The sequence below is a fragment of the Cyprinus carpio genome, chromosome A19, assembly GCF_018340385.1.
Source record: "Cyprinus carpio isolate SPL01 chromosome A19, ASM1834038v1, whole genome shotgun sequence".
In the NCBI taxonomy this organism is placed as follows: domain Eukaryota; kingdom Metazoa; phylum Chordata; class Actinopteri; order Cypriniformes; family Cyprinidae; genus Cyprinus; species Cyprinus carpio.
This window is the reverse complement of record NC_056590.1, coordinates 21,513,620-21,535,390: the sequence shown is the minus strand read 5'-3', so window position 1 is coordinate 21,535,390 and position 21,771 is coordinate 21,513,620. Positions and strand designations below refer to the sequence as shown.

General features: G+C 37.0%; 2 protein-coding genes across 2 annotated transcripts in view; one reads left to right on the top strand and one right to left on the bottom strand.

The window, feature by feature from the left end:
* The window catches only part of LOC109070732 (transcriptional repressor p66-beta-like), a 39,130-nt gene extending 36,367 nt beyond the window's left edge, over positions 1–2,763 (bottom strand). The window contains exon 1 of the mRNA XM_042777007.1: positions 2,074–2,763. The gene's annotated coding sequence lies outside the window, so the exon portion shown is untranslated. The remainder of the gene's footprint in view (positions 1–2,073) is intronic.
* Positions 2,764–13,833: 11,070 nt separating this feature from the next.
* LOC109070731 (gonadotropin-releasing hormone II receptor-like) lies at positions 13,834–21,278 on the top strand. Its single transcript, XM_019087258.2, has 4 exons — positions 13,834–14,407; positions 17,028–17,556; positions 19,279–19,486; positions 20,096–21,278. The coding sequence occupies exons 2-4, from the start codon at positions 17,029–17,031 to the stop codon at positions 20,500–20,502; spliced, it is 1,143 nt and encodes a 380-aa protein (XP_018942803.1). The 5' UTR covers positions 13,834–14,407; position 17,028; the 3' UTR covers positions 20,503–21,278.
* The last annotated feature ends 493 nt before the right edge of the window (positions 21,279–21,771 follow it).

The following is a 21,771-nucleotide window of genomic DNA, read 5'->3' as shown; positions in this document are numbered from 1 at the left end:
ATGCAGACCTTTCACTCCACACAATAAGTATAAATGACTTTAATAACAGTGGGTGGAGAGCTTTTTCTCTGTGACTTGTCAAAGTGGAAAACTTTTATATGCTATAAAAATATCTAGGAGCACATAAATCTGTTAGTTTCTTAAATAATTCCTTGAACTTAAAAGGTGCACTCAGTAAATTTGTGTTTACATTCAGCTGGCTTCTATTCAGTGGTTTTAAACTTTTTTTTTGCGTAGATGTATGACAGTCATACCTAAGCTTTTGGTTTTTATTTTATTTTGTTAGTTTTTGTTTATTTCTCCATCTCATACTACATACATCCCTATAATAGCCACAATGAATTCAAACTCATTCTGTTTGTTATGTTGTGACTATTAGTAGCAGTAACTCTGTCTCTTCTGCAGAAGCCTTGGTTCCAGAAGTATTTTTCCTATTGGCATTTTTAAAGCCTTTCTTAAAAAGTTATAAGCCATGAACCAAACCAACTAGCTACAAGGTTAATTAAGACATCACTTTGAGTTGAAGAAAAATATCATTAGAAAATTAGACAAAATGTCTGAGCACTTAACAACTTTGAATAAGGCAAAATATATATGGTAAAATAAACTACTGATGTGAAACTATTTTTGTGTTTACTGCAAAATGTGTGTATATACCAGTATATATACACACAGATATATTTAGGACAGTGGGTGGGTGTACAAGTTAAATGTGTACAAGTTAGTTAAAAAGCAGTTCTCCTATGGAGAAAATAAAAGGTAGTTTTACTTTTGGGACCCGACAGTGCACTCTATTGCATTACAGGCAGGTCATGTGATCTCAACATGGCAGCACCCATGAGTGGGCGACCCACTTGATGTAGTGCAAGTTAATTTCTTTAAATATAAAAGTTTTTACAAATCAGGAAAATTTACTGAGTGCATGTTTTAAAAACTTTGGCATGGTAGCAAAATAAGAATTTGCCTATGTAGTGGAATTATCTGCTCCTTAAAATGAAAAAGGAAAAAAAAATATAGTCTCCACCAACAAACTAAGGTACTGTCATATAGCTACTAAATCCATATGAAAAATTCTTGAGGGGTCAAACTCTGCAAATCAGAATGCTAGAGTTAGCCTCTGACTATGTAAAGCCTATAAAGTAAAGCCAGTCTCACTCTGGACGTGTCTGCAGTGAACGACTAACAGAAAGCACATATCATTGATCAGAGTTTCTTTCTAAACGTCATCTCCCCCGATTATCAGTGACTCCCTGTTGGCTTCGATCAATACCTGCATTCACGCTGGAATTAGATTTCACTCTTACGTCTGTCAAGTGTTGGGCAGCCATTTGCGTGCATATGGAGCAAGTTGAGAGAACGTCCTCACTTACGTAAATGGCTGATGCATTTTCGACATCTTTTTTTTCTAATTGTACAGGCTCACCGTACACCATCCGTGTGCCCTCGGCACTACAGAGAGAAAGCCCGCTCCCCTCACCAGCCCCGAAACACTCACTAAACATCCCGTTTCAGCTGATATTGTTGGAAACCGAGCGTTAGATTTATTTTGATGGCGTTGCATGTGTGAACATGTTGGGCTTTTTCATTGTGTCTGAGCTGCACTACTGTAGCCACAGCCGGGAGGACGCGAGGCTTTCTCCGCCAATCTGGGTTAACCCCTCGGGACACCAGATGAAACAATGAAAGCCGTTTCACGCATATAAAATACTGCTTTGGCCAGTAAACTTGTCAGAGTTGCCTGCTAAATATGACGGGCTTTTCGCGGAATCGCTCTTGAAATAGCCGCTCGACGTGTGATACGCCACGGCGCAATCCCGAGCTCATTTTAATAGTATTAGCCAGCCACTTTGAGCTGCTGCGTGTTAGAAGCGCTTTGCTTTCCACGCAAAATCCGCTATGCTATTGTCTGGCTGCTCAGCAGACTCCCTCAAAACCCTTTTTAACCGTTTAGCACATTCATTTACACCAAATGACGGCCGAATCGCATGTGGATGCGATTATGAAGCATCTCGCTCCCAAATTCCCCAAACCGAGCCGTTACCGGCTAGGCCGCGCGTGGATCCCCGGACTCACCTGACTCGCCTTTACCCTTCAGGTTCCTCTGGCTCCGGGTTCACTCTCCGATCCTGAAGCGCTGCTGTAGCTCTTCACGACCAGTCCCCGGCACCGGCAGGCAACACAAAAGCGCTGATTGGGCCTCGGCGAGCGCTCATCCCCTTGGTCTCTGCCCAGACAGACGGGTTATTGGTCGGCGGCTGTGTCGGAGACGCGCCCCTATTAAGGTGTATGTTGTTGTCTGTGTCTGGAGGGGAGGGGACAAGAATCTCTGAAATGATGGGAACTAAATGGGTTGTTATGCGCGTCGTGTCGGCAGCACAAGGCGAGCTTACTACACTGACAGATAAATTGTGGACAGCCATATTAACTCCGTCTTCTTTCCGATCGACCGGAGCATTTTGAGGAACATTGTGGTGTGAAATCGCCGCGTATCCACACAACATTTGGACATTCTTCCAGCCGTTTTCCAAAACTTGCAGACGAACGAAACAGACTGTACTTTTTTTTTGCAATGATCAGTTTAGAGGGTTGATTTTAGGCCGCATTGTGGACTGGAGTGATTCGCGTGAAATTTGATTTGCCATTGTCTGAAGTACCAGGGGTTAGAAAATGACTTTTAATAGTAATGAAACCATGCTTATTGTTCAAATCTGGATTATGTTACAGGGACTCAAATATATGAGCATGCTTTATTTCTTCTCACGTGCAGATATAAATATTAATGCTGATATAAATAATAATGAATTTAAAAATGAATTTATGATTTCTAATGTCTATTACAATGTAGATGGGTTCTGTTCATAATGATACATGTAATTATACATAGGGCCTATGAATTTGATTTAAGATATGGGAAGAAAACGAAATACATTTTATGCAAAATAATTTTATTATTCGATGTTTTGATATGTAAACCAGGGGCGAGCTGAATTATCATTTTTACTTAAAATTATGTAAAATTCTTTTAACATGACATGCAGAAAATGAGCATAACTTGTGCCAAAAGGGGTAAAAAAAGGAAAAACTCTGCACACAAAAGCTGCTGTCATCTAGATACTAAATGCATGTGATTTTTTTTTTAAATCATTGTAGGCTGCAATTAGTAATAGTAATGATATATATATATCAAAGTATTGAAACGGTTTAAGTGCAAAATGGCAAACAAAGAAACAATATAGTAATGGTTTTTTTATTTTTATTTTTTATTTATTTTATTTTTTTACAGTGTCACACTACCCACAACTTGTTGGCATGTTTCCAGAAAGACAATGCAATGCAATAGCCTACTTGTGTTGTTTTTATAGGCATACATTTTTGCATACAAAACATCCATTTAATAACATCATAATGGACATCAAATTAAAATAAATAAATAAGGCAAATGTCTAAATGTAAAACCTTCAGTGTCATATTATGACTTGTCACCTCTTTTAAAACAATCAAACTATTATTGATGTAGTATAACCTATTAATATTGATATAATAGAACTATGACATGTGTCACAAGCTGCCAGGCTTTGAAAAAAAAAATTGTCAGAAAACGTGTGGTATGAGACAGGCAGTGTCAGCAAGTGACAAACAACCGAGAAAAGTGGCATTCATTGGAAAGGAGACACAGTCTCAAGCAGAGAGCCTATCAGCAGCATCTGCCCAATAGTTTTCTGCAGCAAGATACGCTTGAATTGCGGTACACGTGAGAAATACTGAAATATTTTTTCTTTATTTGCTCTCATTTCTTCTAATAGTCGACACACTGGAGCAGTAGCACACGCTTACTGAACAATACGATTCTCTTGACCTACTTTCACATGCATGCATTGTTGGAGTCAGAATACTAAGAGTGCAACAAAGGTGTGAAACTGTAACTAAAGGTTTCAGGAAGAAAAAAAAATAAAAGTCGGTTATCGTTTGCACGGGTATATACATCAAAACCAGACCCCGTAAAATCATTGCTACATGCAGCGTTTTTTTTTTCATCCGGGTATTGTTTACACTCACTGTTGTGATACTGTATCTCGCTCGTCATATACAGTAGAGTCTATATGGGACCGCAGCGGCTTTGTCCGGTCAGTCGAGCGAGAAGCTGCTCTGGTTAACTGAGGCTGTCTTAGTGTTTTAAGCAGGGAAGATTAGTGGCAAATCGCAACATTTGTCCACCATAAACCATAAAGCATTTTAACCGAAGGTTGGTATGTATTGATGTTCACATAGAACTCTTTTATTGTTTGTCAACACTGAGGCTGAGACCTCTAGCGGCGGTTTGTGCTGTTTACGGCAGATTTATAACGCACGAGCTGAGTGAGTCACTGCAATAGGGACTATATTAATAACTCACTACTGTCTACACCTACAAGGGTCTGTGAAACTCCATGTCGTATCATTTAACTGAGTTAAAAGAGTAACTTACACGAAATACCATGGAAATTGTATAATTCGTAAATTAAAGGGATAGTTCACTCCAAAATTAAAACTGATATAATTTAGGTCACCGTTTATGATTTTTCTTTGTTCTGCAGAACCACAAAAGAAGATATTCTGAATTATTTTTTTATGCTTTTTGTCCATACAATGAAAATCCAAGGGGTCAAATTGTGTTCTGGACCCCTTTGACCTTCAGAAAGTCATGAAGGTTCGGAACAACATGAGAGTAAATTATGATTATTTTATTTAATTTTTTATTTTTGTGAACTATCACTTTAAATTTAGAGCACTTAGATATTCACCATCATGAACAATTAAGAACTTCCCTTCTTCAAAAAAAGAAAAAAAAAACAGTAGATTTCAATAGGATTTCTATGAGTCATATGTTCAAAATAACCAAGAATTAAGGGAAGTTCCTTATCTTTCATTTGAATACCTCATGTACAGACAAAAACTACTAATATACTGATGCTAGATTGTTATTTCGATTCAAACAGAAGTGATGAAAAGTAGTGAATGATTTTTTTTGTGTATTATTGGTGGTGAAAACCGGGTGTGTGACGTATGTTTCATCAACCAACAGCATTATTTTGGCAGTTACTTGGAGTCAGGTGACGGATAAACTGCAATGACTTACTTCCAATGTGTTTCTCAGAACAGATTTTATGTGTAACTCATTTCAATGAGGAGGGCCTGTTGGATTTCAGAGTACAGATTAGTGCAAAATATTACATGCAGTGATTCTCTGAGCTAATCCAGCACTCCCTCCACAGATTGGCCATTTGCATAGTCCAATGAACACTAACACTCACTATAAGAAATATCAACTGAGTTTTTTTTAGGTTCAGTGACTAAAACCATATTCCAGTCTCTCTCTCTCTCTCTCTCTCTCTCTCTCTCTCTCTTTCTCTCTCTCTCTGTGTTTTTCTGTTTGTATAGGGTCTTGCAGTCACATGGTGTCATGTGGCAAGTGTGAGTGCAAAGTCACATGTTAGGTACTATAACTTCCGCACCAGGTTCACATTTAAACCTGTCATCTTAAACAATGTTTTTCCTTTGAGTATCCTGTCAGATATGTGTGCTTATTTAATTGTGTGGTACGCAAAACACCAAAGATTCCAAAATGTGTGAACCAATATAACCTTTCTGTACATGATATTTATATTTATATTTATATTATATTATATTTCCTATAGTTTTTGCACCACTGTTACACGTGATGTTTCCTGTAATCGCACATCAGAAATGTGCAGAAACATATCACGAGATGGTAACAGGTTTATGTCTGTTTCAGTATTTTATCCACAAATGTTACCCACAATCTAACAGGGGGGCTGCACTAAAGACTCAAATTAAGCAGACAAAGCGGTTTAACTCCTGATTAAAAACTTAAAACTCATGGAGAAAACAAAAACAGCAACTACTTCCACGAGGCCATCAGTTTCTTAAGCTTTTAAAGGAATATTCAATAAACGTTGAGCTTAATTGATAGCATTTGTGGCATAATGTTGATTACCATGTTAATTTCCACTCCTTTTTTTCATTTTCTTAAAAGCAAAAGCACAAATCTGGATTACAGTGGAAATGAATTGACCTCAAAACTGATGACTGATATGGTACTGATATATCTTGGATCCATAATTAAAAATCTAAATAAAACAGAACAACATTACCCTTAAAGGGTTACTCCACCACAAAATGAAAATTTTGTCATTAATCACTTACCCCCATGTTGTTCCTATATGCTGATTTGGAGAGACACAGAGGAGGGGAATTGTTGAATAAAGTCGTTATTTTTGTTTTCTTCGTGTACAAAAAGTATTCTCATCGCTTCATAACATTACGGTTGAATCACTGATGGCAGATGGACTATTCTGACAATGCTTTTCATACTTTCCTTGACCTTGACACTGTTATTTATTTGGCAGTCTATGGGACAGTCTCAAGCCTCCCTGTTTTCATCCAAAATATCTTCCAAAGACGTGTTCCGAAGACAACAAAGCTTTTACGGGTTTGGAACAACATGGGGGTAAGTGATTAATGACAAAATTTTTATTTTGGGATGGAGTATCCCTTTAAGCTCAAATCGCATTACAAAAAGTGGTTTTTAATTCAGTTACTGCTAATGCGAGATGAAATAATTGTGACTTTTTTGTTTTTGTTTTTTGGAATCTGATTTAAATATGATTTCAGATTCTTACTCAGGGATTCATGAAATATTGGTAGCATGTCAGTTTTGAGGCCAATTTGTAAATGTTAAATTACTTACTGTTTTAGTAGTAAAGACACAAGACGTGAATAAAAATAAAAATAAAAATATTTGTGATTTTAGTTTGAACCTATCTTTTCCGTGTAAAGTTATCAAACTTCCTTGACTAAAAATGATTTACAACTTCACAATTCAGATAATACACACATTTTAAAAGATGAATTAATGTAAATATTTTTGCTTCACATTTCTCCTCCAGAAATTGTTTCTATTGTAAGTGCTTTATAGTAATCTTTGACTTGTTTAAGTCTAATTAATATTTGTGATATTATGCCACAAATGCTGTCAATTGAGCTTAACTTTGAACATGAATCAGTGCACATTTTGCGGGCTCTTTGTTGGTTACAAAGTAGTTGGTTGTTCTTGTGGTGTCTATAAGTACTGTACAATACCCTTTTTAGGGAGCTAATCTCCCATCTGGTGGTCATAATGTTAAATTACATCTAAGTACCACAATTCTGAAAGATAAGACAGCAGTCTTTATGTGATTCCTTCACATCAAGAGCATTTTCCACCTTTCAAGCACCGATTTGGTCTAGGGTATATAAATGCTTCGTAGAATCAAGTCTTTTGTTATGTTATTTTATTCTAACACTGTGCGTTCTCATTCTAATATAGCATGAATTTGCTTTTAATATTTGAAGACATACTCAGAGATTTCTGTTTGTTGTAACTTCGTGCTTGATTTATTATCACTGATGTATGATTGTTCCTTGATCAAATGTTAGAGATTATTTCTCAATGCTAATTAATGTTCAAAATTAAGAGGTAGGAAGACAGCAGACAGGGAGTAATTAAACTTCATGTTAATGAGTTACAGCTCAGTAAGGTTTGAATAACATTAGTATTAGACACAACTGAAGGAGGGCTTCCTCTGGCGTGTGAGCTGTCAATTCATTCAAAGGTCTGATTGTTGATTATAAAAAACATTTGGATAGAGAACACTTCCAAATCCATATTCAGCACACGAGAGGATTAAGATATTAATATAAGTATCATCAATATCAGATATGCGACATCAGTATTAGAGACGGCATCAAATCCGTTCTTAAGCTCACAGATGGGGGAGATGTTATGTAAACACTCAAAGTGCATATTAAATAATCTCTTGAATGTTATGTAATCTGTCAACTGAAACTGCAGTGCGCGCGCACACACACACACAAGCACACACACTTGGGTGGTTAGCTAGTAATCCATACTAAGGTGAAGAGCTAGATTATATAAACATTGGGTCATTGTGTTCCAAACGACATAATCATCATGTTTAAGATATTTATATAGCAGTATATTTGATTTATCTTTAAATTGATATATATTCATATTTACACACACAGATTAGTCACCGTTTTTATTGGATATAAATTATTCTGATTTGTTTAAAATGTGATAGACACACAGTCTTAGAGTGAAAACTTTAAAAATGAATTTATACTGAGATTGTCTGTTGTTTGTCACTGGTAGAAGACACTTTGGTTAAATAAAGAAATCTTTCCAGCAGAGGGCAGTACAACCTAAAAAGAGATTATCGGTCAAAAACACTGACTCTGCAATCTATGCGAAAACGTGTTTAAATTTTGTAATTATTTTATATGAACGAATATGTTGTATAATCATATGAGCAAAATTAATTTAAAAAATACAAATATTAATATATATTTAAACATATATTATGTTTTGAGAATTTATTTTTATTTGCATAGCTAGCTATTTTAATTTTTTTTGTTGAAACTCCATGCAGCATCAAGCATTCATATAATACCTAGTTAATTTAAGCAGATAAGAAGATTATAAGTGATCCTATGACCAATCAGGTTTTCCCATACATTCCATTCTGGTCCATGACTGATAATAGACAAAATATGTGAATATTACACAAGTTATCCATAAGTTATAAATGACTAAATTGCTTTTATTGCTACCTGTTGAGCACAGCAGCCTGCTAAATGCCTGAAATGTACATGTACTTATAATTGTGAAACCTTGTACAGTCTATTAAGTTCAGGACCAAAGAATAACATGAATGTCGTGGGAACTTTGTACCATGTCCTTCAGCAGGATCATTAGCAATTTAAAGACTCTTTATATTCACTCTGTACAAAGACTGGCTTTTTATTATTTAATTATAATTCTTAATTGATTTAATCAGCAGAGCAAAAAGAATGGAGTGAAATCCTCAACCTGCACAACATTTAATCTCTGAACCAGTTAACCTTGGAGAGATGTGACAGCAGAGATCAAACTGCAAATGGAATATGTTCATCAGCACATTCTTTGCAATTAAAATGCAACAGGATGCTACCGATTAAAATGCTACAGAAGCGGATTTATAAGGCTGTTGCATTTGAATGCCTCCATTAACATATGTGTGTAATACAAGAGGAGGTGAATACAAATGAGTTTTAAGAAAACAGGCCCCTTTATAACATTTAACACAAGAAAAATCAGATCTAACCATCTATTTCAGTAAAACCAGTTTAGACAGAGAATCCAATAATGATGTTAGAAGTAAATTGCTAGAGACTCCCTGTTGTTAGAAAGCCATGCTATGTCACAGAAAATGGGTTTTATTTCTCCCTTTAAGAATAATTGGGTAAACCTTATTTTACAAACTACTTAAAAAAAATTAAAAGCATGTTTTGGTATATATCCTTAGAATGAAAATCTATACACTTCTTTAAAGTACATACAGTTATTGTGTTACAGGCATGTGGCATTTTAGTGACTGTATGATTTATATGTCATTAATCAATCTGGAAAAAAAAAACAACCTAACAGTTAACATCAACCTAAGATATTCAAACTTTTTTGTTACTGTAAAATATAATGATAACAATACAAGTGGTACAATGGAAGGACACATTGTGATTTGATGAAAGTTAATCAAAATTCTCTACAGCAATTAGATACATTGGAGAGTCCGTATTTCTTGACACATAGGAACAGTTCAAGTAGGCCTACTTGCAGACCGCAATCTGTTTCAACTATTTAGATTTATCTTGAATATTAGTAATAGGTCTCAACTGTAAATTTTGTATAATGTGTATATAGACCTAATGAGTATATAGACCCAGGATATTCACCCTATTGAATTTGACACGGATGAAAAAGAGTCTGTGAAAGTCACAGTCTTAGCATGCACTGTTTAAAGGTAACAGACAAATATCCCCCAACTCATAACTTTCAAGAATGTTTTTTTTTTTTTTGTCTACTGAAGGTACAGTCCATAGAAAGCACTGTACTTCCATCCCTCACAGCCTCGTTTTAATTCCTTTTGAAAGATATGGCATTACCCCAAATAAAGTCTATTTTGCATTAAGACTGGTTTTGTGGTCAAGGGTCACATATAATAATAATAATAATAATAGTAATAATAATAATAATAATAATAGGACTAATATTAATTAGTGCCAAGGACGACTTTCTGGAAAACATCCAGAGAAGCCAGGACAACATATCACAGCCACCGGAAACACCAGAGACATCTCATCAGACACATTATCCCTCTCTCTAGCAACTCCACTTCTAAGCTTCTCACAGAAAATGGAGGAACTGGTGTATGCTGGGACCAAACTCTCCCACTTATTCGCTGCAAGCCCCCAGATATCAACTAAAAAACGGCGGGCCCCCCAAACACCAAAGCCTGTGGGGCCTGCTCGACCTCCTCCTCCTGTGAGAGCTCTCCGACCGCTACCACAATGCCAGGGCCCAAACCCTCCATCTGCTGTAGGTAAACCAAAAATAGCTGATAGCAGCTCTCAGTCATATGTGTCAGGTCCCCGCTTTGATAGCAGCAACATTCACAACTGTTTACAGAACAAGTGGGAACCCAGTGTGCCTGTAGCTTTCTCTATTTCTGTTTTATCACGTGATAGAAAGTCTCAGGCCTTCTTAAGCTGTACGGCTGACTTATCTAATCTGCTGGCTATTATGCGTTTTAGTATAGATTTATTTTTGGTGTAGAGGCAATGATGTAATGTTATCATTTTTGAATTTTTGATCATTAGATAATTAATAATTTATTATTAATGACTTAATAACCACAAACAATCTGGATTTTATGTTTCTAAATGAGACATGGCTAGAAGACAGCTGCAGTGCAACAGCCCCTCCTAACTTTACTTTCATGAGTGTCTGCAGGACTGTTAGGAGAGGTGGAGGTGTAGCTGCTCTATTTAAAGATGTCTATCAATGCAAGCAAGTGTCATTTGGTCTGTACTTGTCTTTTGAATATCTAGGGATTGTGCTGAAAGGTGCTCCATGCATTCTGTTTATCATTGTTTACAAGCCTCCAAAATACTCTCCAGCCTTTGTTGAAGAGTTCACAGAAATGTTATTAATGATTTCCTCAGAGTTTGACTGTTTTGCTATTGGAGGGGATTTTAATATTCACATTGATAATGCAGAAATCAAAACGTCAACTGTTTTAAACACTTTTGACCTGATTCAGCATGTGCATGAACCCACACACAATCATGGACATACTCTAGATTTAATCATCAGTACAGGTCTAAACATTTCATACATTGTTATTAAGGACATAGCACTATCTGATCACTTCTGTATTTTCTTTGATATATTGATCTCTGCTACCACTGAATCTAGACCTGTCTCTGTCGGAAAGAGATGCATTAACGAGAACACTAGTGTGCTATTTATGGAGGCTATATCTCTAACACCAAGCATGTCTGCAGACTCTGTTGATCTTCTCCTTGATTCCTTTAACTCAAAAGTTAAGAATGTTATTGATGATATTGCTCCTGTGAAAGTCAGCAAGATGACTGGCAGACAAAAATCAGCTGGGAGAAAATCAACAGCAGTACAGAGTATGAAAAGACAATGCAGAAAAGCTGTGTGGATGTGGCGGAAGACAAAACTTGAAATTCACTATAGCATCTATAAAAACAGCCTTCATGCTTTCAATGTAGAACTAGCCACAGCTAGACAGACCTTCTTCTCAAACCTTATAAACAGTAGCTTAAACATTTGCACTCTTTTTGCTACTGTTGAGAGACTGACAAACCCCCTAAGTCAGATTCTCAGTGCAATGCTCTCTGACAGCAAATGCAATGAGTTTGCTTCTTTCTTTTCTGGGAAGATCAATAATATCAGAGAGGCGATTAGCACATCCTCAAGTTATGCAGAGGTCAGATAGATTCAACCACAATATTAGAAAGAAGATACTATGCCTATTTTTGAAGCAATTGATTGCAGATTTTTGGAAGAAATAATGAAGCGCTTGACACACATCCCACATCTTTTTTCAAAAGGGTGCTTAACTGTTTAGAAGCAGATCTCTTAGAAGTGGTGAATGCCTCACTTCTTTCTGGGACGTTTCCAGACTCCCTGAAAACAAGATTATTGAAAAGGTAGTTTTTAATCAGCTGAACAAATACTTAAACTCAAATGGATACCTGGACAATTTTCAGTCTGGTTTCCGAACACATCACAGCACAGAGACAGTGCTCATCAAGATAATGAATTATATTTCGCTTACATTCTGACTCTGGCAAAATATCAGTGCTGGTATTACTAGATCTCAGTGCTGCATTTGACACTGTTGATCATAACATACTTCTAAAGAGACTGGAAATCTGGGTCAGCCTTTCTAGGATGCTACTCAAATGGTTCAGGTCATACTTAGAAGGGAGAGGTTATTATGTGAGTATAGGAGAGCATAAGTCTAAGTGGACGTCCATGACATGCGGAGTCCCACAAGGCTCAATTCTTGCACCGCTCTTGTTTAGCCTTGTATATGCTCCCACTAAGTCAAATAATGAGAAAGAACCAAATTGCCTATCACAGCTATGCTGATGATACCCAGATCTACCTAGCCTTATCAACAAATGACTACAGCCCCATTGACTCCTTCTGCCAATGCATTGATGAAATTAACAAAAATTTTCTTCAATTTTCTTCAGTTAGACAAGGAGAAAACTGAAGTCATTGCATTTGGAAACAAAGATGAAGTTCTCAAGGTGAATGCATACCTTGACTCTAGGCGTCAAACAACTAAAAATCAAGTCAGGAGTCTTGGTTTGATTCTGGAGACAGACCTTAGTTTCAGTGGTCATGTCAAAGCAGTAACTAAATCAACATACTAAAACACTCAAAAACATTGCAAGAATTAGATGTTTTGTTTCCAGTCAAGACTTGGAGAAACTTGTTCATGACTTTATTATCAGCAGGGTGGACTACTGTCTCCTCACCGGCCTTCACAAGAAGACCATTAGACAGCTGCAGCTCATCCAGAATGCTGCTGCCAGAATTCTGACTAGAACCAAAAAATCTGAGCATATCACACCAGTCCTCAGGTCCTTACACTGGCTTCCAGTTACATGTAGGATTGATTTTAAAGTACTTTTACTCGTTTATAAATCACTCAGTGGCCTAGGACCTAAATACATTGCAGATATGCTCACTTAATATAAACATAACAGACCACTCATATCATTAGGATCGAGTCAGTTAGCAATACCAAGGGTTCACACAAAACAAGGGGAATCTGCTTTTAGCTATTTTGCCGCCCGCAGTTGAAATCAGCTTCCAGAAATCTAGACCCAAAACTCATCTGTTTAGCTGTGCATTTATTGAATGACCACCGTGCGATGTCCGAACTGATGGCACTGCATTTTATGTATAATCCTTTTCATTTAAAATGTCTTGAATTCTTTTTAAATCAATTATTAATTCAGCTTCAAAGTTTTTAAATTCCTTGTTTTATTTTTGTGTTAATTATATTTTTTATGATTATTTTACTTTCTTTTATGTAAAGCACTTTGAATTGCCATTGTGTAGTCTACGAAATGTGTTATATAAATAAACTTACCTTGCCTAAAATAATACAATAAGCATAAACTGAATAAAACACTCCAATAAAAAAATTAATAAAAAGAAACCAACCTTTTAAATAAAATCTAAACATTCAAATCTAGTGCGCATATTATTTTTTACCGTTATTTTATAGTAAAAAGTATACCGTAGGCTAGATCGTGTATTCCACTGTATATGGTAAGCTAAATCACAGTTAACTAACTAACAGATTTTTACTGTAGCGTTTTTAATTGTTTTTCCGTTCAAATGACGATGACGCCGAGGTTTCCTCGTGTGCTGCTGTGTTGAGGAGGGTGTTGTGTAGTTGATGAGTGTGTCTATGGGTGAAGCAGCGCTGGCTGCTGTGGAGACAGAAGCTCTTGGCTTCCTCCACTGAAGACCCTTCAGCACCTGGACAGCTCCGCGAGTCTCTCTAAACCTTCGGTATTTTGATTTAGATTTTTTGGTAAAAAGTGCGACTAAAACAACGTGTAGCTTCTTAAAAAGTGCCATACTATGCTAAATCGTTAAGCAACTAAACTTTTACACCGGGAAATCACCGTTATCACCCTGATGAGGGAATTACCGTTGACTGCGGCAAACTGTTCTCTACAGGAGTCCATGGTGCCGTCAAGCTCACGCGGGGATGGGAGGAGAACGAGAGTCCTCGTGGATTTACCAGCGTATCAACACGGCACTTATTCTGATCTGATAACGGACTACTAAATGAACTGCATTTATTTTTTCGAGTGCAACATGTCTAGATGTAAATAACTGTCCACATATTAGTGGAAATTAGGTAAATATTCATGGATTAATCTACAAATCACACATTGCAGCATACAGGTAAGTCCGTCTCTGTTACTGTTCCAGTTGTGCAGAAGAGTCATTAACTACTGTACTATAGAAACTGTTTTAAACAGCCCACATTGAAAGTATTTCTGGGCATCGTTTTATGATCAAATGGGATCATATATGATGCACAGAAATGCTTTCAATGTAAGTAGGTAGACAGCTTACTATAGGTCTGGAGAGACAAATAAAAGGTCTAAGTTTGGAATTGATTACAGATTCACTTCTGATTTAAGAAACTAATGTAAATGAACCAACTTTCCTTGATGTATCCTGAATGTTTATCAGCTTTTCCATGAAAGCTTTTTGAGGTGAACCAAAGAAAACAGTGTAACTGATATAATTAAGAACTATCTATTTTACACCAATATCTGGCATAAATTAATTAGCTGCTAAACCCTGCAGAGGTGAAGCTTATGAAACACATGTGTTTTTTTTCCCTGCTATTAAATGTGCTTCGTTACATGAAACTAAACACCCAACTATAATGTCCAATAGACATATGGTCTTTGGGAGAAGTGGCATTACAAAAATTCCCTTTTATTTTCGGTCTCTTTTTGTGAGTTAGAATAAAAATTAATAAGCTACAAAGTCTTATTTCAGGCCACTTTGGTAAATGTCATCCCACTCTGGCAAAAATCAGCCCACTCACACATTAATTTGGCATGAAATCTTAATATTCTCATCACTCCTATCTTAATTAGCTGGCTCCAAGTCATTAGTCATGTAAGCAAGGGTATGAATATAGTAACGCAAATTCACAGGTAAGTTTCGGAGATTATGATGACAATGATCCCTAAAAATCCTGGAATACTTTTGGTTTTCTGAACAGCATTGAATGTATGTATGATGAATCCACCAAAGAAAATAACTCATTCCATGTAAAAGAAAACAAGAAAGAAATGTAAAGTCAGGTAGTTGTATGATTCTGCATTTCTAATGGCACATTAGTAAGATTTTCATTTTCATAACCACACTTGAGCTATATCACAAAGAGTTGTGATGGCTGACACTCTTCCTTGCATCTATTTGCATCATGTTTTCCTATATTAAGAGGCAGCAGTGAAATCTGCCATGTTTCCAGCAGGCAGATGTCCAGCAATCATTCAACCAGTCTATCATATAAATAGAATGACAGTGAAGCCATGGACATCATCTATATAACATCTATAAAATGCTAATTCTTAGAGCAGATACATACATAGGCTCATCTGATTAATCAAACAAACAACAACAAAAACTAATATCTTTCAGGAAATGGATTTTTTAATGCATATTGATTTCACTAGATGGAAAAATACGAAGTAGGTTTCTCCAGGTCAAGACATTTCAGCTCTTTGAAGAATATATTTCATGTCAATCACGAAGAACAATTGCAGTGAAAAGGCAGAAATGTAGTATGACTGGAGCGCTGTCCAATTTGGTGTGGGGTGTTGGGATACAAGGGAGGCTGGTGCAGCTGTTGTGTTCACTAGTGTTCTCTCTATCTGTTACCTCCATGCTGATTACCTGACTACAGCTATACAAAAGACCATATCACTTTGAGAATGAAGGGAAATAATGACAACAGCCATTTGTCAGCATGATAGGGCATTTATATCTGAACCAAAGCTGGAGTGGGAACCCTTCACCATTAAAACATCTTCTGTCTTCCGGGCAGCAGAATGTTACAAGAATGTAAACTCTTATCACAATAAGATCACTCAATTTATTTATTTTTTTATTAAAGTTTTATTTCATGAAGAGTATCTTTAACCAAGTGGCTTAATAAAATATCACCAAGAATGATGAACAAGGCAGTTAGAACACCTGTACTACTGTATGCATGAATTAATAAATCTTGAATATCAGTCTGCAGTGCATAATCTCAGCGCAGACCTATGATCGTTGTCTGGGAGGTTTATATATAGACCTTTAAAAAACTTAATCTATCTCCCTGTCACCTAACCAAGGTCCCCTATTAGCTAGAGGAGATCCAGAGTGAAAAAAAATGCCTGTGGCAAGAGTTTTTTATTCATCTGTAGAAGATGAGCTGGCAGATGGGTGCTATAAATGCAGAGGATATTACACTGCAGAGGAGATGGACGTTTGGGTGAAAACGCGTAAGGGTGACAAATGTCTCTGTGGTGACTGTAATGTAATGGTAATCAGACTTTCTAGGTGATGTGACCTGAATATTCATGTCTTGGTGAACATTTTGCTGAATTTTATAATTTATTTTTCAGTAAAGTGCATGAAGAGATGCCAAGAACAGATGAGCAAAAATTAAAATAGAAGAATTGGCTCGCTTTCAATTCACTCTCTATCTATCTGTCTGTCTGGCCTCTAAACCTTCAAACTTCAAGGTAGCAAAGAAATATGCAGAATTTCAATGTAAATTTGAAGGGAGTAGAATTAAAGTAAACCAAAATTGAAAAAAATAAAATTAATGAAATAATTGAAATGTCACCTACAGAAATGTGTACTTAATTTACATCTGCACATTTCAGAGAATGTTTCCTGGCTGAGACCATGTGACACTGAAATCACATAGAATATTATAACAATTATACATTTGTGTAACAGAAAAAGCTTTTATCATGTAACAAAACAAGTCTTTTTCTCCCTTTCACAGGATGTCAGGAAACATGTCTCTTCTGTCAGTGAATCCCACAAGCATTTGGGAAAATTCTTCTGTGCTGAATGCCACCCCTCACTTTCCTTCTGACTGGGAGACGCCCACATTCACTGTGGCCGCCCACTTTCGTGTGGTGGCCACCCTGGTGCTCTTTGTCTTTGCAGCTATCAGTAACCTCTCAGTGCTGATCAGTGTGACCATGGGACGAGGACGCCACCTGGCCTCCCACCTGCGGCCTCTCATTGGCAGCCTGGCCTCCGCTGACCTGGTTATGACTTTTGTGGTGATGCCACTCGACGCTATATGGAATATCACAGTGCAGTGGTATGCCGGAGATGCCATGTGCAAGATCCTCTGCTTCCTCAAGCTATTTGCCATGCATTCAGCAGCATTTATCCTGGTGGTGGTGAGTCTAGACAGGCACCACGCAATCCTGCACCCACTGGAAGCTCTGGACGCTGGCCGTAGGAACAGGAGGATGCTGCTGGCTGCCTGGATCCTCAGCATCCTGCTCGCCTCTCCACAGGTAAATGAAAGAGATGTTATTTTAATTGGAGTTGTCATCTGTGGGACTTGTCTTGTTATGAAACAGCACAAAACTGCCTCAGAGGTTTTTATAAATGGATGATAATGTTGGTGTTTGAAAACACATGTTGAAGGTGATACGTGTCTTTTTCAAAATACTGTATCCTATTCCACCTTAATATAAGGAGACAACTATAAACAGATCATTACACTAATTTGATTGCGCTTGTAGATTTTCACAACTTTGTTTAATCATTTTACTTTCTTTTTACATTTAAATTTCCCCCCAATATATTGCAGATAAAGAAAGTGTTCTGGAAACCTGTTTGAAAACAGTTGTGCAATTCCATTTGATGCTAGTGGTGCAAAAATTACATTTCACCTCTGAGGAAGAAAAGTGGCACACAGCAAAACTGAGTTTAGTTTCTAAGCTTCAAATTTAATTAAATTCCACTTTCAGTCTACAACACGCATTTACTGATAGCCATCTAAGCTTCAGCATTTCTTTTAAGTAATTAGTTATGGCTTAAAGTTGTGCAAAAACTGACCATGGATCAGTGACTCTTCAGTGAGCGCTTGCTGCATAGATTATAGATCCTATTTGTCAAGCTACACTAGTCCCAGGGTATTTTCTGTAACCTCTGAAATGCCTGGATGAATCTTGTCCATGTGACTTGCCTATATTTCCCTCTGATAGAACTGTTTCTCTCCACACGCTTAATTCCAGCCTTGTCATTTTTAGCAACCTGTGGATGTGACCATGTCTTTTAAAATCATTAAAAAAGAGATAAAGAAACCTGTCTGAGACAAGGTCAGTTAGGCAGACATGGATAATGGGAAAGAGGTTTTTTCAGACTTTCAGACAATTACTTTCAGACATTTCTTGAGGACAAGAGTGTGTGTTTTGTTTTGTATTTACTTCCCCAGAGGGGGAGAAAGGGTTTTCTCTCTCACACTGTGTGTTCTGATATATAGTTTGTGTGGAAGTAGATTGGTTTATCAAATGGATTTTTTTATTTATTTATTTTTTATCTGAAAGCACAAAGTGATAACATGACAATAATTGCAATATTTGATTCAGGTTCAACAGAGATAGCAAAATGTGTTTTTTTCCCATGCACCTCAAAGTTCATTTTACATCCTACAGTGACCCAAAAATAGATTTGAAAAGTAAACACCTATAATAGAGCAACAGACACACTGAGGAGCGTTTTGCAATCACAATGCAAGTATTCATGACATGAAAACCTTTGGCTTGCTGTTACTCTATTTGCAGTTGTTGAGGCTTTACATTTCACGTGGTGTAGTTATCTGTAGAAGATGTGTGAATATTTTTATGCAAATCAGTGGATTACGAAGTAATTGAAGGGTTAGTCCACCCCAAAAAATAAAAATAATTTACTCACCCTCATGTCATTCTAACCCTGTATGACTTGCTTTCTTCAGATGAACATAAAAGGTCAAATTTTGTGGTTGCTCTTTTCTATGCAATTACGATGAATGAAGACTGGAGCTTTCAAGTTTCTATAAAGGACACATAAGCACCATACATTTTTTAAAAAGTGTTCTTATTGATGCCATATAGTTTTTTTTGATGAGAAAAAAGATTTTTCTTTTTTGTTTTGTGTGGGAGATATGGGGAATGTTATATATAAAAAAAAAAAAAAAAAAAAAAAAAAACTGTTTTCAACTTTTCTTTATAAATTGCTTTTTATCGTTTCAGTTATTTATTTTCAGGGCAATTAAGGCTGAAGGAGTTGACTTTGTACAGTGTGTAACTCATGGAAGCTTTCAGCAGCGCTGGCAGGAAACAGCCTACAACATGTTCCACTTTGTCACCCTGTATGTGTTCCCTCTACTGGTAATGAGCTTCTGCTATACACGAATCCTCGTGGAAATCAACCGCCAGATGCCTCGTGGTAAAGGGAAGGGTAATTGACTTTTGATCTCTTCTGACATGGTACCTGTCATTGATAAACAGCATGGCCGCATCCAGATTTCCATAGTCTACTGCAGGGATCCTCAAATCTGGCCCACAAGATCCACTTTCCTGCAGAGTTTAGCTCTAACCCTAATCAAACACACCTGAGCCTGCTAACCAATGTCTTCAGGATCATTAGAAAATCACAGGCAGGTGACTTTGATTAGGGTTGGAGCTAAACTCTGCAGCGCATTGGCCCTCCAGGACAAGATTTGAGTAATCCTGGTGTACTGAATTTTATGAAGAATTTACTTCTCAACAGTTGATTATACAGGTTCTAGGGTTGACTTGAATTTGGACTTTTAATATGTTCTTTTTGATAAAACAAATTCTCAACACAAATTACATCAGTTTTATTGCTTTTATTTTTTTAATGTTTTTTCGTGTGTTATGACAGGTCGCTGTAGAGGCCTCAGTTCAAACAGCAGTACAGAGTTTGAGTTTTATATCACTAGAACGTAAAGATTTTCCTTTTTCATACACTGTATAAAACGGTTTCTGGGTCAAAATGATAAAGCATGTCACACAGTCTTCTTCTAACTTGTGTTGGGTTTTATAGGTGGGGAACCTTGTCTGAGACGCAGTGGAACCAACATGATTCCCAAAGCACGCATGAAGACCCTGAAGATGACGATCATCATCGTGGCATCATTTGTGGTGTGCTGGACACCGTACTACCTGCTGGGCATTTGGTACTGGTTCCAGCCTCGTATGCTGCAGTCGATGCCAGAATACATCCATCATGCTCTCTTCGTCTTCGGCAACCTCAACACATGTTGCGATCCGGTCATCTATGGTTTCTTCACACCCTCGTTCCGAGCGGACATAGCCAGCTGTTTTTGCAGAAGGAATCAAAACTCTTCTCCCAAATCACTGGACCGACTCTCCGTAAGGAGAGGGGGCGCAAGCGGAGAAGCTGAGTCGGACCTTGGAAGCGCTGACCAGCCCAGTGGACAACAAGCATAGGTCAAGACACCTCAAAGAGCTAGAGATACTATTTTGGGTGTGGATTTGCCCTGTAAACATGAAATACAGAACTTTCACTCTGTGTCCAGACATCTACATGTATATGCTGCTGATGGTGTCTTGGTATTTATAGTATGAGCAAGTAACCATTTGCTTGGTGGTTTAAATCCACTTGAACATTGAACAGCAACAGTATCACATTGTGGTTTCAAGCTTGGATATCTTCTGGAAAGATGTAACTACAGGTAAATATTAATGTAAAGGACCAAATGACAGCACAATGCTACAAGCAATAGCTTGAACATGAGATGTTTGCCTGTCTGGAACAGGGTTATAAATATAGTGTGCTTCATATAACAGCTTACGTGTTTGGAATCAGTTAATGAGGATCTTGAATTAATTATCTCAGAGTTCACAGCGACAACCCCAGCTAAAAGCTTCTCTGACTCTTTGCTTATCTAACATTTCCTCTTTGCACCCTGATTAGGAATGTCACTTAATGTTTTACAATGGCCTTAGCACATTCATTCACATTCACAATCATTCATTTAAATGAAATTCTGTCGTGAATGTTCAGGCTTTCACACTGTTTATCTGTGGAATCACCATAGATGTTCTTCACGGAATTCATCCAGTCGTGTTTTCAGTGTATTGTGTTGATGATATGCATGATATGCCATCTTTGTGGAGTGTGCTTGTGATTAAAAATTAATGTGGACGGACAATCCAGCCTTAAAGGGATAGTTCACATAAAAATAAAAATGTTGTTTACTTATCCATATTGTTGCATTCGTATGCTGTTACTATTTCTGAGAAAAATAAAATAATTTGTTAAAAAAGAGTGACGTTTAAAAGGGCTCAGTCTTCAGATGTTGTGGGGATGACTCACAATTCATCAAGTTATGAAATCGAAATGAATATTGTGAAATAACACAATGAAAATATATTTTTAATGATTATGCAATCATTAAACTATCTTGTATTTTAGCTCCTTTAAAGTTGCCGCTCTGTCTAGATTACAGCTCTTCCTATCAAGGCATTGTCTTCATGAATGAGCAAGAATGAGAAAACATTCAGTATAAACAGGTCTGCTATTTTTAATCAGTTTTCAAATTTTGACATGTACTGTATAAGTGCCTGGGGACATGCATCGATTTCAAACATTATTTGACACAAAAAAGGTCAAAATGGGTGCAGTGCAATGGTGCTGTTTTTAGGTGTGCACATAAATCAGCGTGACTTGTGTTGCAGTGTGTGAGATATGTTCTC